The sequence below is a fragment of the Erpetoichthys calabaricus genome, chromosome 13 (genome assembly GCF_900747795.2).
Source record: "Erpetoichthys calabaricus chromosome 13, fErpCal1.3, whole genome shotgun sequence".
In the NCBI taxonomy this organism is placed as follows: domain Eukaryota; kingdom Metazoa; phylum Chordata; class Cladistia; order Polypteriformes; family Polypteridae; genus Erpetoichthys; species Erpetoichthys calabaricus.
The window spans coordinates 39213833-39227928 of record NC_041406.2 but is presented as its reverse complement, the minus strand read 5'-3'; the positions used below and the strand labels follow the sequence as shown (position 1 = coordinate 39227928).

Below are 14096 nucleotides of genomic sequence, written 5' to 3'. Positions count from 1 at the left end.
AGAGTCTTTTGTCATCTAAATGTGCTGATAAAAACAAGCTACTAGCAGCCAGCTATTCCATCCCCCCACCGACTTAGAATGAACTCCTAGCTCATGCCTTGCCTTGATTTGATTATTTGGGATTGAAGTGGAGTTTTACAGTGGAAATAATTCGAGCGTTATTTGGAATAAACGCATTTCATGTGTGCTCCGTTTCTACAGTATAGTACTAGTCTGTGCAAACACATTTTTAAAACAGAAACGTTTTTCATATTCTAATAGTAAATGTAGGCATAAACTATATAACGTATGAAGCCTGAAGTCCATATATCAAAGAAACACTTTCACAAAAGGTACAAATAAGAGAACACGTGCGCTTTTCTTCAAAAATATAACTGCACAAAAAAAAAAGCTGCGTTAGCATGCCACATTGACACTTTTACTACTACTGCCGCGGTGGTGTAATGGTATCAGCTCCTGACTGGGGATCAGAGGGTGGTGAGTTCGATCCCGTACGGCTCCACTTCGAGAAATGATCTGCTCTTATTCTTACAATTTTAGAATAACAACATAAATTTCATTTCAGTCTGTAACAGCCGGTGTAACTTATCATACTGGTAAAGGTTAGCTTTTTTTTTTTTTTTTTTTTGTTTAATTCACTTTTCATTCTCGCAGTCGATGCATACTAATGCCCCCCCCAAAAGGGTTCTGACACATAAACGCTGGCGAAGCTGCCTTCTTCGTATCTCACATAAAATTTTCACACCTGATCTGACGCTGTTCGTTTTCAAATAAGATTGCATTAGTGCGATGAAGTTTTCACATATATCGTCTCTTTCAGGTGTGTAATAGAAACCACAGCATAGAGAGAAGTGAGTACATTGCTTCTTACAGGAAAAGGTGATGGAAAAAGTGCATTGGTACGAGAGTGCAGTCACGAGTATACTGCAGTCTTTATGTGAAAACAGCATAAATAATGTGAAATCATTCTCTCCTCTGCATGTCCTGGAGTACAAAAGAAACAGCATACAGCAACATGTGGGGACTGGCAGGAACACTCAATAACACTGAATAAAAAGAAAATCAAGTGACGGTGAGATACGAAGGAAGGCAGCTTCGCCAGCGTTTGTGTCAGAACCCTTTTGGGGGGGGGGCCTTAGTATGCATCGACTGCGAGAATGAAAAGTGAATTAAAAAAAAAAAAAAAAAAAAAAGCTAACCTTTACCAGTATCATAAGTTACACCGGCTGTTACAGACTGAAATGAAATTTATGTTGTTATTCTAAAATTGTAAGAATAAGAGCAGATCATTTCTCGAAGTGGAGCCGTACGGGATCGAACTCACCACCCTCTGGTCCCCAGTCAGGAGCTGATACCATTACGCCACCGCAGCAGTTATAGTACGAGTGTCAATGTGGCATGCTAACGCGGCTTTTTTTTTTTTTGTGCAGTTATACTTTTGAAGAAAAGCGCACGTGTTCTCTTATTTGTACCTTTTGTGAAAGTGTTTCTTTGATATATGGACTTCAGGCTTCATACGTTATATAGTTTATGCCTACATTTACTATTAGAATATGAAAAACGTTTCTGTTTTAAAAATGTGTTTGCACAGACTAGTACTATACTGTAGAAATGGAACACACATGAAATGCGTGTATTCCAAATAACGCTCGAATTATTTCCACTGTAAAACTCCACTTCAATCCCAAATAATCAAATCAAGGCAAGGCATGAGCTAGGAGTTCATTCTAAGTCGGTGGGGGGATGGAATAGCTGGCTGCTAGTAGATTGTGTTTATCAGCACATTTAGATGACAAAAGACTCTGGCGGAGATGTGCAAACGGCTTTAAGACGCGATTTAAGGTGGGACGGATTTACGAGTTTTTTCGTAGGCTCTGGTAATTCTAGTGTTAAGAAATTTAAAAACACAACAGTCTAGAGATGAGAGATTTGTACCTATGATTTCATATAATTTTACCTCATTCTCTGAGGAGTCCAGTAGTTCTATTAAATTAATATATGTTGTAATGCGTGTAACCCAATAGCAGTAAATGAGATGCATGAATATTTGATATTTGATAATTGATAAGTAATTTAGTCGTCCAGTTGGATGGACCAAGTAATGTATATGGTTGTTTGCTTTTTCCATAATATCCTACAATTTAATGTTCCAGAACGCCACTGGTGTTTTTATTATGTAAACTGAAAAGTTTAAAATGTGAATGTTGGCTGTCGATAGTTAAAACCTTTTAATATGCTCCTTCATCTTTATATTGACTTCACAGGTTGAAGCCCTTGGACATTGAATTTATGAAAAGGTTGCATGAAAAGGTAAACATTATTCCACTTATTGCCAAAGCTGATACACTTACACCAGAGGAGTGCCAACAATTCAAGAAGCAGGTAGGCATTGGACTATCCAGGTTTTCATCACTGATCTAATATTACTGTCCTGTGAAATATGCTTATTATAGTTTAAACTGTCACTAGTTTCCTATTACTTCTGAAATAAAATGCCAAGACAATTTTTTTTTTTTTACTAACCCGTTATCTGTGTGTTTTGATATATTTTTTTTTTTTTTTTTTTTTTTTTTACAATTAACTGATTCTTAATTTGTAATGAAAAAAAATTCAATGTTGTATCCTCACTGCTGATTTAGTTGTGCTTAGGAAATAAGAGTTCAGTATAAAGTGGCATCCACCGGGAAAAATCAGTTTTTGTAACATGCACACAATGTTTTTTTTTTTTTAAATAGCATGTGTATTTGTGTGGTAGATTGAAATTATATACTATACTGGTACATCTTCAAAGGTTGTTTCCTATTCCAGGCCCCATGCGTGCACTTTTAAATTTTTTCGGTGCTTACACGCACCTCACTTCTCACTATGAAAGACCTGTGTGCAGCAGACGCAGCCATGCAATAATGAAGTTGTGCTAATGACACAACAATTGCCACGGCTCAATAACATGCAAGTGAAACACCTCAGCAACAGAGGGCAAGGCTTGAAGTTTTCACTAAAAACTGTGTCTATCTGGAGGTATTTTCTTGAGACAAAGATTAGTAAGACTCATGCCAGCAATACAGCTAAGATATGGTATCACCAGAGTCAGAGCCAGTGGGGCAGCAAGCACAAGGTGGGTCCACGTCCTCTGCATTGGGTAATTCTTAAGAGTTAGCTAAGACCTCTCCAAGTTCACGAATATCGTAAAAGTGCTAGGGAGTCTTTGGGTTGTTTTTTGTCCCGAAGACCACATGCAGCTAGTAGTAACATAATCAAGAGTATAGAAAATTTGTAAAATGTAAATTGCATAACACCTATTGATTTAAATGATTTTAGATGTTACTATGATGTATATGATGGAAAATATGCTCTAACAGCTTCACAGTTGACAATTTATTCTCTGTTAACACAGTTCAAGTAGTTACTTTTAATTAGTATTTCAAAAATGACAACGAAATTAAGAATTTCTTGTAAAAATGTATTTTTAAGTTAAGAAGATGGGGTAGTAGATTCTGTGTTAGGACATTGACAGAATTAGCATGTAACAAAAATATACAACATATAAGAATAAATGCTACACAAACATTAAATACACAGTTGTCGTCATTAGTAACTAGAAGAATAAAAAAATATGTTAACAGATTAACCTTTAAAATGTGTGCAATTCATCAGCTGGCCTTGTTGCCTTAGAGAAACAGAGTCCTGTGTTAAAGTCCCAGCCATATCACAGACAGTGTGGAGTTTTTTTGTTTGTTTGTTTTTTCTCAGTTTATGTGTGGGTTATATTCCCAAGTACTCCATTTTTAATAGTGGGGATTGTTTTCAGAATAGCTAATGTAAACCAACGGAGATCATCAAAAATACCTGAACTCTTGCATTATTATTTTATTGATAAATGCATCTTGACTAGTTATATTTTAAAAATCTAAGTATTGAGATTATTTTCTTTATTTTCTTCAAGGATACATTTTGCCCAGACCCCCAAGCCACTCCTCTCCATTGAGTGAATCAAGTTTATGTACCGGCTTAAATTATTCAGAAGTAAAATGTGATAATTAATAATGTTTCCAAAGTATAACACTGTTGGAATACATTTTTAAGGAGAATGTTGCACATTATTCATGAAGAAATATTTACTTTATTCAGTAAAATTAGTGTTGGTAAATATAATAAAAAAACTGATTCTTATTTCTTTGAAAATATAATCTTGTTTTAAGACAAATTTTTCATTCCCTTTTACAAATGCAGGCCATTTGAGGAATTTACTGGTAAATTCCCAGGATGAAGTACATGTGTGTACAAATCCGGGCCAAGAATCCTAGGAAATTCCTTCTACCACACAAGTACTCTTCAAATTAGATTGATGATGTTATCAGAGGGCACACTAGAGTTCCCTGAAACTGGTGGCAGTAAACATAATCATATGTTTATAGTATAGTAGGGAGGCAAGCCCCCTGGCATCTTCGGTGCCTAACCCACAGTTGCGGCCAGTCTGCTGCTCGTGTTGTGAAGAAGGGGACTGAACACACCCCAAGGAGATGCTGTCGCTCCTCCGAAACCCCCTCTTAAATGGTAATACAATGGGAAACAAATTGTTTTGTTTTTTTTTGTTTTTTTTTTTTACCTCCTCTTTGCTCAATCAGCTGCTGGCTTGCTGATGCTGCCATGCCGCATGATCTGCATCTTGCACAGCGCTTCAAACATTTAAAAGCCTGTACAGCAGCTGTCCTACTCTTTGTCTTTTATTTACGGCCCTGGGTGTGGTTAAATCTCTTGGCACTTTTGGTTAAGTCTCGTCTTGCGGGACATGAGTTCTTGATATTTTTTAGTTTATAATTTAAAAACAGAATAAGAATCTGAAAATCTAACAACATCACATTAAAGGTCAATAAATTCTGAAAAGAATGATACCAAACATATATATGTAGGTTTTAAAATAAGCCCAATTTAAAGTGTGACAAAAAAGTGCACTTTTTTAGGTTTAGGATTTTTATATATAAAATTGTTAACGTTTTTATACTGATGTTATGGTCAACGAATTTTGACCTCTGTATAGACACAGCACAGTGGTTCGAGAGTTAGTTTTGCTGCCTTAAAACTTTAGTGACTTGTGTTTGGTGTGTCTTCATGTGTAACTTTTCTTATGGTTATTCTGTTTTACATACATGTTTAAAAAGATTTCTGACTTCTGAATTTTGACTTAATGAGAAATAGTTTTTTCATGTTTTTTTTTTCTTTTTTTTCGGATGCCGGCCTGTTTGAAAAAAGTCAAAGTACGCAAAAGCAGAAACTTGAAGTAAATTTTGGGAATGATAAAACACCTAGAAAATACAGAATGGGGAAATATATTGTAACGATACATAATAGTTGATGTCGCTTCAGACACGTTCTGATCCAGGCTCTAGCAGGCCCTAAATAAATGTGAATGTAAAACAAATGAAATAGAAAAATAAAAGAAATGGTATAATTAAATGAATAAAGACCTCAAAAACTTAAGACTTAAATGGTCACTCTATATGATAATTTAAAAAGGATGTAAAAAATAAAAGCCTAAAGTGGAACTAGAAACCACAGCAAGGGTCCCAAAAACATTCTAAATGTTTAAGGAGATAGTAAAACAAGAATTTTTATTGAAGTTAAGATGAGAAGTGAACCTTATTCGAGTGGCAATAAAAAATGTATAATTCTAATCATACATTTATAAAAGAAGAAATTAAGAGTGCCTCAGGTTGAATTGAAAATACAGTACATTCAAAGTATTTTAAAATAGAAAAGTCAAAAGTTATTGAGGCTCTTGCTACACAGCAGTCAGAAACGTGAGCCTGATGGGATTTTGCAGGTAGTGTGAAGCAATGAAACATTTTAAATATATAGAGGATTACTAAACATATGCTGGCAATCACTTAAGAAGAGAGAAGTACCTTATCACTAGAAAGCTGCCAGTGGGAGTCCGATCAACAAGATGTGGCACAAATTCCAGTCATTCTGTTATTGAAGACCTAATTAAAAAAAATTAGAAGACTTCCTATATGAAGAAAATATGTTAAGTATCTATCAATGGACTCCTTAGAGGAATCAAACGTTTTACAATAAGCAGCTATCTTAGTAAGATACAAGTTAAATTATAAGATCAGAGGTAATACAAAACTGGATTTAAGTCTAGTTAATCAGCTGGACACCGGCTACAGATCAGAGGGGAAAGTAGATGTATGGGATGCATGGATGTAGAATGCATGGGATGTAGCATTAAAGTATCTCTGACAACTCCACTTTTAAATTTATGTTAATGACATAGATTTTTGTATAATTAGTACATTTGTGAAATTTGCAGATGAGACCAAATTTAGAAGAGTAGCAAATACCTGAAATATTGCACAGCAATCTCCTTTAAAACTGGGTGGGTACCTGGAAAATGCAGTTTAATGTAGAGAAGTGCAAAGTACGTCAGTAGATTAAAACAAATATCATTATCATCAAATCGTAAGTACAAGATATCAATGATTCTATATTGCCCAAAGAATCTCAGAAAAGAATATACAGTAGGAGTTTTTATAAAATCAAAAATATCTTCAAGGAAGTATGTACAAGCAGTTAATAAGGCAAATAAAATGTTAACTTTGTGTGTAATGCAAGAACTGTTTAAAATAAAATCAGCAGCTGCAGAAGCTGTGCAGGGATATAATGAAGGATATTAGCCGTGAAGGGCATGATATACTTGCTGCAGTCTCCATACTGCATAGACCAAGGGTTCTTAATCTGAGGTCCATGGATGGGTTTCAGGGGGTCTGTGAGGGTCAGATAAAAATTAACATTTATATTCACTATATAACCCGGTACTGTTGATTTAGAGTAGATGATGTAATAGTAGTAATGGTAGTAGAAAACTTTGTAGTGGTAGATCTGTTTTAATTTGCACAAGAAGATTGTATTTCATAATTATAATGAGTGGACATTACTTTTTGCATAAAAAAGGGAGTGTTTTTTTTAAGATTGTTTATTATAAGGTTTATTAATACTTGGTGTATGTCATATGTATGAGATAATCAAATCTCTATAAATAAAGTACATTATATTCATTACATGCAAAGTTGTGTTTATGTGAATATTTCTGGAAAAGGGGGTCCATAACTTTCATCAGATTCTTAAAAGGGCCTGTGACTCAAAAAAGGTTAAGAATCACTGGCCTAGACAGTAAGGGAGTTAAATGCTTATAGTCATGAGTAGAGAAGTAAAATCCACAAACTGTGCTTTTTTTTTTTTAATTTATGCATATGTCCACCTCCTGCAATCCTTGTTTTGTCAAACTGCATAATTGTATTACGTCAAAGGAGTGTTCAAAATAGGTATGTGTGGATGGAAGAGTATATCAGTATACAGTACATTAATTGAAATCAAATAATTATGCATAAATAATTCAGGTTATGACAAGGCTTCCTATGCAGTGGTAACAGCCACAATAATATCTGAAGAGTTTGCACATCCAGTCTCTGAAAATGTTCTGTGGATAATGCAGTTTTATTCCACTTCCAAAAAGTTTTTTTTAAAGTTGATTTGTAAAAACACACTCTTTAAATCGTATTGACTAGAAAATCACTTTCTCATGTTTGTGACATTTGCTTTTTGTTGTTCATGTTTTCATCTTTATATGAAAAAGATATTGCCTGTTTAATTACACTAACTGAAGAGTGGTATTTAATGGACAAGTCAAATTAAGTAACATTTCCAATGCCACAAACACCTGACTCTGTAATTTTCCTGATTTCTGCCCCATGTTTTTCATAGTTTTGTGAAATCAGACTTGTCTATTGATGATTCTTCCATTCATTTCAGAATTCCTCTAAAACACCCTTTGATCTGTAGTGTTCATTATAGTAATAACTCCTATGTAGAGGTTGCATTCCATTAACTCCTGTACTGTTCAGGTGTTTTAGACATTGTCTTGAGTTATATAGGTCTAAAAATAGTGTTGAAAGTATTGTGATAAATCAGAGGTAATCTAGTTTAGGTTCTTACCCCCCTTTTTTTTACCATGAGAGTGACCGTTCTTCTTAAACTTTTATCTTACTTCTTAGATAATGAAAGAAATCCAGGACCATAAAATCAAAATTTATGAGTTCCCTGAAACAGATGATGAAGAAGAAAGCAAAATAGTTAAAAAAATAAAGGTATTTTCATATTTCTTAAGTTTCTTTACATTTTAACAGTATTTAAATGGTGCACCGAAATATGTGTCTACAGTATAGAGTTGTATGTAAAGGGTATCAAGTTTAAAATGTTTTTTTTTTTGTGTTTTGCAGGATCGTCTACCTTTGGCAGTAGTAGGCAGTAATACCATCATTGAAGTAAATGGCAAACGAGTTAGAGGAAGACAGTATCCATGGGGTGTTGCAGAAGGTAAAACATTGAAATCTATTTTATTGTAGTAAGCTCATTTTTATTTAAAATGAAAACTTATCCAGGCAGCATCTGGTACATGAGTTATGAGTTTGATTTTATTGCTTTGTTTACTAGTAATAACCTAAAAAAAGAGTTTGCTCTTTATGAAGCGGACAGGGCATGGACTTGTGTCCTAAGTGTCCAGTGAAGTAGACTTGCATAACATGACAGATGCCTCCATCCATGGCTTTATCAACTTTAAATTTTATTTTTGAAGTTTGTTTGTATGTCCCACATACCATCAGCAGCGATAATATTGCACATACGATTAATATTGTGATCTAGGACATTAGTCAGTTTAATGAAACCAATTATGCAATACCGTTTGTGTGTTCGTAAATGAAACCAATTATGCAATACCGTTTGTGTGTTCGTAAGTCCATTACATATTACAACACCACATATTGCTCATTTTTTAACCTAATTATACATTGGAAGTAACTATGTTGTATCTCCTTTTTATAATTGAGCTGCCAGTTTTTACTATACTTACTAAATGTTTTACATTGCAATTTCTACAATATTTAATGTTGTTTTGCAATCAAGTTATATGAAATTAAGGTATCATTCGAAGAAAATAATTAACAATAACTGCTGATTGAGTTAACAAGTAAAAGTGTGTTTAATGTAGAATATTTCTCTGAGCTCTTATGATCATTAGGGTTAAATCCAAAATTATCATGGCTGCTGCTAGTAGACATTTTTATGAATATTATTGTTGTTTTTTGCATGGTAAAAGTGCTTTCATTTCAATTGACAGTCTGGCTTTATGAATATATCTTCCATAGTTATGACTCACCATATTCTGTATTTAGTGTATAATGATTACAATACATCCTGTCTCAAAAAGTGAATTATTATAATGAATGACATTAGAAATGCTATGGTCAGGTATTTTAGCTGTTTCTGATATTTAGTACAATTTATAATATGATCACCCTGTCTATATACTTACTCAGTTTTTAATATATAAAAGGAAGAAAAGCTGGCTATTAAATAAAAATAAAACAAAAAACATACTTAAATATAATATTTCTCCATCTATAATTAAATAAAAGTTAAAGCAAAACTGTCATTACTTAGTGATTAAACATAACATGGTCGCTTCCTTCTTAGTCTCTAGTGCTGTCAAGATATATACTGGCTCCCTGTGACCCTGAATTAAATAAGTGGATTTTGAAAAGTATGGATAGTTTTTCATTCTTAATCTTTTTTTATTGATTTGCTGCATCTCTAGTAATATCTAGTGAGTGAGCATTGTCCTTTACCCTATCATTGTTGATATACTGTATGTTAGTATGTTTTTATGTATTTCTCCCAAAAGCAAACCTATCTTTTCCTCTTTTTTGCAGTTGAAAATGGAGAACACTGTGACTTTACAATTCTGCGAAACATGCTTATCAGGTAGAGAGTGATGTCTTGTTAGTTTAATGTTTTGAAAGTAAATTGCTTAAAGTCTCTTTATATAATTTCTGTAGTTAATCTCAATGGTAGCATATTGATGCAGTGTTTAGTGCTGCTTCCTCACAGCTCCAGACTCCTAAATTCAGATTGGCACCCTGTCACTGTCATTGTGGATGTTCTTCCCTGTCTTCATGGTCTTGTTCCTAGTACTCTGATTTTCTACATGCATTCCAAAGACATGTATGTTAAGTTGATTGGTACATCTATACAGGCCCAGTGTGAGTGAGACTTGGTGTCTAATAGTTCACAGCAATGAAGTGCTTGTTGTTGATTGCTGTATTATGCGAAATGCGGCATGCCAGTCATTACAACAGCTCTCCGTGATCCTTAACGTTATAAGCATGTCAAAAAATGGGAGCGTACTTGAGCTTGAATGGTTAATCATAGGTCCAGAGTCCTGATTTGAGTCTGTAATAAGAATAGTCCACCTCGTCATTTAAAAAATGTATTCTTTACTCCTTAACTTTGCAATATACAAAAAATGCATGTGCATTTATTTTTATAGAAGTAGTTATGTAGTTTTTTTTACTTTCTTTTTTTTTATCTTTGTTGTTAATTTTGTTAACTTTATAAATAAACCTTACTGGTGATACATCTGGTATTTGACTGTGCTTTACTTAAAACAAAAATGTTTGTTTCGTAGAACTCATATGCAGGACCTGAAAGATGTCACCAATAATGTACACTATGAGAACTACAGGAGCAGGAAGCTTGCAGCTGTTACATACAATGGAGTAGACAATAATAAAAACAAAGGACAGCTCACAAAGTGAGTCTGCATTTTTTTTCAGAACTTGTTTATTAATTTGGTATTCTGTGTTTTGGCAGTGTTTTTTTTCCTTGGAAAGAACTAGTCGTAACTTAATTTGCACTGGATAAGTTTATATGATGTTGCTTCAGGCTCTTAGTCTCAATGTCAGCATGCATATATATATATTTACAGTGGGTGTACAAAGTTTTCACAAACTGCCGTCAACATTTGCAGTATTAGAACTGATATGAGCATTCATTTTTTTTGTATGATTAACAAAAATTCTTAACATTTTGTTGTGCTATAGTCATATATATATTTAAAGTAAATCATACATACAAACCTGAAAAACTCAGCTTTGAAAAAAATTCACCTACTTTACTGACATTTTATCATTAAAAATATAGCCTCAGCTTGTTGTCTTCAGAATTTGAACAATTTGTGTTGTGTACACAACCATTTAAATTGAATTTACTTGCTTTTGTAAGGGTGAATAGACCTTTATGAATGAGGTCACACTCTTGGTCAGTGTATACTAACCAATATGAAAAGAAAAGTGTTTCCCCAAGAACTGAAGAGCAGAGTTGTTGACAAACATAGGTCCACATGTAGGATATAAAAAGCCTTTGAAGGTTACTAAGAATCCTAAGATGCACTGTTAAATCAGCTATCAGTAAATTGAGGACTCATACTACCGAAAATCTTCAAGGAACAGGTTGTCTCCTAAAACCCAGGTAAGAAAAAAACTGGCCAGAAAAGCAGTAAAGAGAATAAAAAAACAACTCCTATGTGTTTGCATTGTGCCACAAATGAGTTGGGAGAAACTGAGTCAGTCAGCAATTGCTCAAATACTCCACTAATCTTGACTATATGTTGGTGTGGTAATAATGAAGAGGGTAAGATTATTGGTGTGACCAAAAAAAAAGTTTATCCATTTCCATACAGTTAGAGTGTATTATTTTAGCATATCTTAGCCTGGTTTGAGAAGTTCTCACTCCTATTGTAAGTCAGAAATAAGTGTGCTTCTACAGGCGGTCATGAAAATCATTTAAGTACGACAGAACTGTATCTAACAAATTTGTTGTGAAGGGCTTTCTTTAGGCAAGCACAGTAGATCGTGTATCCCATACGTGCTTTGCACCAGAGTGTCAACTTATCCCATCCATGCAGATTTAGTTCTCTTCACTGAGCTCAGGCTCAGAGTGCCAGTAAGAAGAACAAGGCAACAGGCAAGTATTAGATACTATATATACATTTTTTGTATCAATGTTCGGTGGTGGTACTTTATATATCCACTGTTTATGTGTATAATATGTAATGCACATTCGTTCATATAATCATGCATTTATGTAAACTATAGTTTGTCTTAAATGTATTTTTATTCCAAGTATTTTTATGCATAATTTAAAACCATGAATTCTATAATGATATCAGTCTACATTTAATTATTTGTATCTTTGGAGTACACGTATTCTGCTAAAATTAAAAACAGTATGGTTAGGATTACAGCCCACCATGGGTACTTTGCTGCTAGATAAGCCCGCATGTTACATGAGCTTTAACACTATCATTGCTCTGCATATCACTAAATCAAGAAACATAAGCTAACCCTCAGCAATGCAGTGTGAAGCTGCTACTAATCTGCTGGGTTATAACGCAATATTGTTTTTTGTTTTTTCAGCAGTATTAATTGCCATATCGAATACATTTTCAGTTTCATTACCATGCTATCCATTTGTTTGTACAAGCCTTTTAATATTTGCTTTTTAGTGCATGAGTTCATTTTAGCATGCTAAGTTTATTTGTTTTTGTTTTTTAGATATGACACAGTTGAAGGCATGTAAGTGGTCATTTTAAGTATTTCCCAAACTTAAAAATCAGTTCAGTCTATTAATGTTTACACAATTTTTCCTTAACACCATTGGAGCTGGCTTCTTGCTTTTGCTTTTCCATGCTTAGTCGGTTTTAGCTTTATCCCTGATGAAAAGAGCAGCTGTGAGATAAATATAAGAATTTCTTTCAACTGGGAAATTAAATGAAAATTGCCCTTTGCCTATAGATTCAATATCTAGAGTTTTTTTAACCTAGAAAGACCCATAATACAGTACATTTGTACTTTATTAAAGTAGTGTCTTTCCAAAACTAGAGCCTCTCTTGCTTTATTATTAATAAGTCTTCCTTCTTTTTTTCTTGTAAACAGCTATCCTTTTTGAAATGATCTTAAGGTTTTTAAAAAACCTTTCATATTTTCCTTACCCTCTAAGCTTTAACATTTCTAAGCTTATTGCATGAATTTATACAATCTTGAATCGAATGGAGAATCTAATTTTAATTTATCAGCATCTTGTTCTTCTTTGAATATTCAATTTAAGCTGGTCAGAAACTGCAACAAGTCAATTTACACTCAGAGTATTAACAATTTTGTACAGCAAGCTGGTTACTGTATTCATTGGTTTAAATGTTTGCAGTAGTATGTGCGTTATTGTTGCCTAAGCATTGTGTTGCATCTGCTTTACATTGAGTAACTCGGCACCCACTTAAGTGTTATTTACAAATGGCTGACAGTCTTGTCATCTTAAGTATGAAGCTGATTACTGCTCTTACAAATAGGAGGTAAAGTGGTTAATTAATAAGTAGCTCTACAATATAACAGACTTGTTGTTTATGCTGTACCTAATATACACAGTGAAAATTCATTATACAGTTTTTGCAAGTTTTCTTTGTAAAACGTGAAATTGCAGTGAGACAGTGAGCATAAGCATCTACAAAATTGTCATTTTTTAATCACTCTAGTATAATTACTATTACAAGGAAGAATAAAAAAATGAAATATTATTTACAATAACTATTTTGTATTTAAAGTCCATGTGTAGTAGTGTTTGTTTTGTTTTTTGGCACTTACTCCAATCATTATCAAAACATACAATACAATACAGTTTATTTTTGTATAGCCCAAAATCACACAGGAAGTGCCGCAATGGGCTTTAACAGGCCCTGCCTTTTAACAGCCCCCAGCCTTGATTCTCTAAGAAGACAAGGAAAAACTCCCCAAAAAAAAAAAAAACCTTGTAGGAAAAAAATGGAAGAAACCTTGGGAAAGGCAGTTCAAAGAGAAACCCCTTTCCAGGTAGGTTGGGCGTGCAGTGGGTGTCAAAAGAAGGGGATCAATACAATACAATACAATACACAGAACAGAACAAATCCTCAATACAGTATAAAATAAAACATTTTTTAGAAGTAAAAAAAAAAAGGTCCTGGAGACCTCATCCATCAAGCTGCCTCCCCCATTTGGCCATTCCACGGCTGAAACAGTGCTGGGCCAGCCATTCCGATGAAAGGACCCCTCTTTCCCATGATTCCTGCGATCTTCCATAAGGGATGACTTTACCTTAGGCAGGCAAAACAGCTTGACAGGTGGGCCGTGGCACCAAGTGCCACATTTGAGTACCGAGAAGAGAAACAG

General features: G+C 34.0%; 1 protein-coding gene across 1 annotated transcript in view; it reads left to right on the top strand.

Annotated features, from left to right (window-relative positions):
• The window catches only part of septin7a (septin 7a), a 95353-nt gene that overhangs the window by 67759 nt on the left and 13498 nt on the right, over positions 1-14096 (top strand). The window contains exons 5-10 of the mRNA XM_028818142.2: positions 2265-2382; positions 8055-8147; positions 8280-8376; positions 9771-9822; positions 10526-10651; positions 12453-12473. Of these exons, the coding sequence (XP_028673975.2) occupies positions 2265-2382; positions 8055-8147; positions 8280-8376; positions 9771-9822; positions 10526-10651; positions 12453-12473 (507 nt within the window). The remainder of the gene's footprint in view (positions 1-2264; positions 2383-8054; positions 8148-8279; positions 8377-9770; positions 9823-10525; positions 10652-12452; positions 12474-14096) is intronic.